Genomic DNA, 4248 nt, shown 5'->3' with positions numbered 1-4248 from the left:
GTTACCTCTTGGTCCCACCTATTGCGTAAGTTCGGGGTATTACTGTATATTAAATTTATTATATCACATTTAAAATATTTCATAGCTTCGCAAATGCCGATATCAGTGCTGTTCAAGGACCCTTTTATAAATGTCTTGACAATGAAACACGAAAAATTCATGAAATGGCTTTGACTGGAATGTTTGGTATGTTAATGTTGTTATTTTTATTTGTAAGTACAAAGATCATAAAATTAAATTATTTTGTTTTATTTAGTTGCCGCTGCAATCAAAGAACTTCGTGCAGTGGTTCTTCCATTTATGGCAGCATTGGTAAGACATTATACAATGGTTGCTGTTAGCCAGCAGTGTGGTCCATTTGCATCAATGGGAAGACAAAATAAATTGCAAGGTATGGATCCATTAGTATTGGTCGATGCATTAGTAGCAATAATGGGCCATGAAGAAAAGGAACTCTGTAAACCTGGTCATCTCGCTTTGATGATCATTTTAGATACAGCAACAATTATCCTGTCATCAAAAGAAAGAGTAAGATATTAATTAGAATAATTGATTTTTGAAAAATGATGATAACGTATTTTAAAAATAATTTTAAGAGAATTAGAAATTCCAAGCTTTTTAATAAATATATCACACTATGAATTTAAGTTGATAGTTTTATTTATTTTTTACAGTTATTAATAATTTCTTTGTCATGTCTACTTATGTATTAGTTCTTTTGTGTATAAATAAAAATTTATTTTTACAAAATAGGCTTGCAAGTTACCATTTTTGGAATATCTTGCAGAAAGAATGTGCTCTTTGTGCTATGAAAGAGCTTGGTATGCAAAATTAGGAGGGTAAGTTCTTATAAATTTTGTTAATCAATTATGTTTTGATTTTTAACAATTTTTTAAACTGTAATTTATAATGTAATTTTTATATATAATTTTAACCATAAATAAAAATTAAATTGCTTAAATTAAAGGTAAATGGTTGCCCACTATAAAAGCTACAACTATAATTAATAGCTTATAAGAATTATTAGTTATAGTTGTTATAATTTATATATACAGTAGAATCTTATTTAGATGGATTGCAGAACAATGGATTTCTCAGAATAATGTATTTTTCTAGTGTCATCTACACTTTACATTTTTTAATTATTTAGTTAATATTTGGGTGTTTCTGGGAATTTGTGGAGGTCAATGATGCACTTTTTACATCTGGGATATGTACAATTGAAGAATTGTATGAAGAAAGTCAGCAGTCTGATATGATTGAGGAAGAGCCACCTAGTGGACATTTTGACTCTGTTCAATTGTAGTGTCAAAATTTAGTGAGGCCATAGTCTTTCCAAGTCATGAAGACCTTCCTGAAGAGTTTCAGCATAAATGAATAGGTTGTACTGTACATGACATTGCTAATATCAAGCAGTTGTTGTATTCAATAAGCAGAAGAGTGGCATCACAACAAACCAAGGTGGATCAGTTTTTTAACAAATCATGAAATCAAGTAAAGTGCTAATGAACATACATAATTTGTCTCTCTTTCTGCCTACAGTATATACAGTTTCCCTTAACTTTGTTGTAAACACATCATTTAACTTATATGTTTCTATAGAATAAAGAACAGATCTCAAGACACTGAATAATTTCAAACACTGGTATTTCTTATTTCTTCTTCTTGGTGCCATATCAGATTCCTGACGTCGGTGACACCTGGCGTGGGTTAGTAAGTAGTTAGTAACGCGCCAAGGTGTTACTAGGGAAAGTTACTACCCAGAGTGGTTTCCCGTTGCCTGCTCTGGGGCGCGATGTTACGCGAGGGGAAAGAATGCCTTCCGGGAGGACTTTTATGGGGAACTGGCCTCCTATTTAGTCATTATCGGCAAGGAGAAAACCTGGAAAACTCCAAGCAGCCAGCCTGTCCGATCGCGGCGCAAACCCACGACCAAACTCCCAGTGTTCAGGGTACTAAGACCACTCAGCCACTGGTGGGCATTTCTTATTTATAGGGGATTAAAATAACAAAAATATTTTTCGAATAACATATTTTCCTGGGTGTGCAGAATATCTGATGTTCTCAATATAACAGATTCTCAGAACAACAGATGATTTTTGGTGGCCTGAGTGATCCATTAAAACATGATTTTACTTTATATTTATGCACATAAACGTATATCTATAATTCTATAATACCCATTATTCAAATTTTTAGTTTCTAAATTTGATAATTCATTTTAATCTTTTTGACATTGATTGGTGATTATCATCATGAAAACTATTATAAATGTATCATTTTTTGTATATACTGTATATTATCATTGAATTTGTGATTGATAATTTTTCTTGTTTTATGATATAAAAATGTTTTATATATAAAATAATGCATAAATAAAATTTAAAATGAGACATTTTATAGTAAATAATAATTGCATTTATAGTTCTGTTAAGAAAACTATTTTTATATACTGCATATCAAAATCAGGTTTGGTTTAAACAAAATTTTCAAGGCATGACTTAAGATAGCTTTCAAATGGCAAATATAAAATAAGTAAATGTTTGCTAGATAATGTAAGTTATAATGACGTTTTGCATTTTTAAATTATTGATTAATTTACATTGATAGACATACATTATATTTACATTAATTATATCAATTAATTTATATTATTAATTATAGTGAAAGAAGATAAAAAATGAATTCAGATGCTGACTGAAATGGGCTTATAATAGAATTATAATTTAATATTTTTTTTAAATCAATTTTCTGAAAAATTGTTGTTTGGTTAAATAATTTTATTAGAAATTAAAATAAAGAATCATAATATTTTAAAAAATACTCAAAGTTTGTAGTTAAATATGTAAATAAATCTGTTTAATTTCATAAACATTTGTTTATGTTCTAACTAACATTGTTAAAGTTTGTGACATTTTAAAATTTCAGATGTATTTCATTGAAATTCTTATTCGAACGGATGACATTAAAATGGGTATTTGCTCATCAGTACTTATTTTTGAGAGCTTTATTATTTGTCATGATGGATTTAACAGGAGAAGTATCGAGTGGTGCAGTAGATATGGCAAAGTGAGTAATATTTTATTTTCATATTTCAGTTGTTTAGAAATTTGTAAAATGAAGCTATTAATCTGTCAGTACCAATGTATTTATTTTTAAACAATTATTATGTATTTATTTTATAAATTTCTAATACATATTACATGTTGCATGCTTCATTCTCATGTTTTTATTTTCAGCTAAAAATGATACTTTGTGTGGTAAAGATGATTACTAGTCTAGAGAATTAAACCTCCATTTTTACATAATATTGTTTTTATATATACAGTAGAGCGTCGTTTATCCGAATCAATTGGGGACTGAAGTTGTTCGGATAACTTATTTTTCAGATAACTGATTATGTACAAAAAAATATATTAACCTATCCCATGTTGAAATTTTTCTCTGTTGCGTGTCACTTCGCGTTGAATTTTCGTCGATGTTAAGCCTAACGTAAACTTTTTAAAATAATAATCGTGGCTATTGTATCGTTAAAAATTATTTCTTTATTTTTTACAAACAAAATAAATATATTGAAAAATATAAAAACAAAAAGAAATTATACTTCNGAATTAGATCTAATCTTGAAAAAATGCTTACACTTTGTGGGACACCTATTATTCCTGATGGAACAAATAAAGAACTTATTGATGCACAAACAAAATCACTTCATGAAGTTATTCAAGAATTGGTTCGTCAAGTAACATCTCCTAATACATGTGTACGAGAACAAGTATGTATAAGCACGAAATTAATTGGAGTTTATAAATATGTGTTTAAACAAATTATAAAATTATTTTGCTATACAGATTTTTTTATAAATGTCATTTACATCACCAATAATAATAAAAATTCAGAAAATTATTTAATTTTTATTAAATGAAATAAATGAAAATATCTAATAAAGTTTTAAAAATCTATAAGTTAATTACATTGATTATATATTATAAATTAAAAAACAGTTAAAATATTCAATAAGTGAATGAAAATGAAGAATAACTAAGAATCATATCTCAGTTAGTTTCAATTTTTTCTAAACTACAAATTTATCTCTCATTTTCTTATAATAGCATATTTCAAAAAAGCTAAAACATCTAATATATTTTATTCATAAACTATCTTTGAGAATATCTAATAAATCATGTTAAAAATGGTTACAGCTATTTGAATTTATTAAAGGTAAACAAAACATTAATAAAAAATATCTGT

The 4248-nt window shown here is 27.4% G+C and overlaps 1 protein-coding gene across 1 annotated transcript; it reads left to right on the top strand.

Moving 5' to 3' along the window:
• Window positions 1-60: 60 nt before the first annotated feature.
• LOC111617267 (transformation/transcription domain-associated protein-like) lies at window positions 61-3799 on the top strand (the record flags this gene model as incomplete). The annotated part of the gene is made up of 5 exons (XM_023358582.1): window positions 61-186; window positions 257-528; window positions 754-839; window positions 2929-3069; window positions 3616-3799. Coding segments are annotated over exons 1-5 (705 nt in total), but the record flags the coding sequence as incomplete, so codon positions are not given.
• Window positions 3800-4248: the final 449 nt, after the last annotated feature.

Source organism: Centruroides sculpturatus, unplaced genomic scaffold, assembly GCF_000671375.1.
Source record: "Centruroides sculpturatus isolate CEXI.00-Female unplaced genomic scaffold, Cexi_2.0 scaffold5201, whole genome shotgun sequence".
In the NCBI taxonomy this organism is placed as follows: Eukaryota; Metazoa; Arthropoda; class Arachnida; order Scorpiones; family Buthidae; genus Centruroides; species Centruroides sculpturatus.
This window is presented reverse-complemented; position numbering and strand designations above follow the sequence as displayed.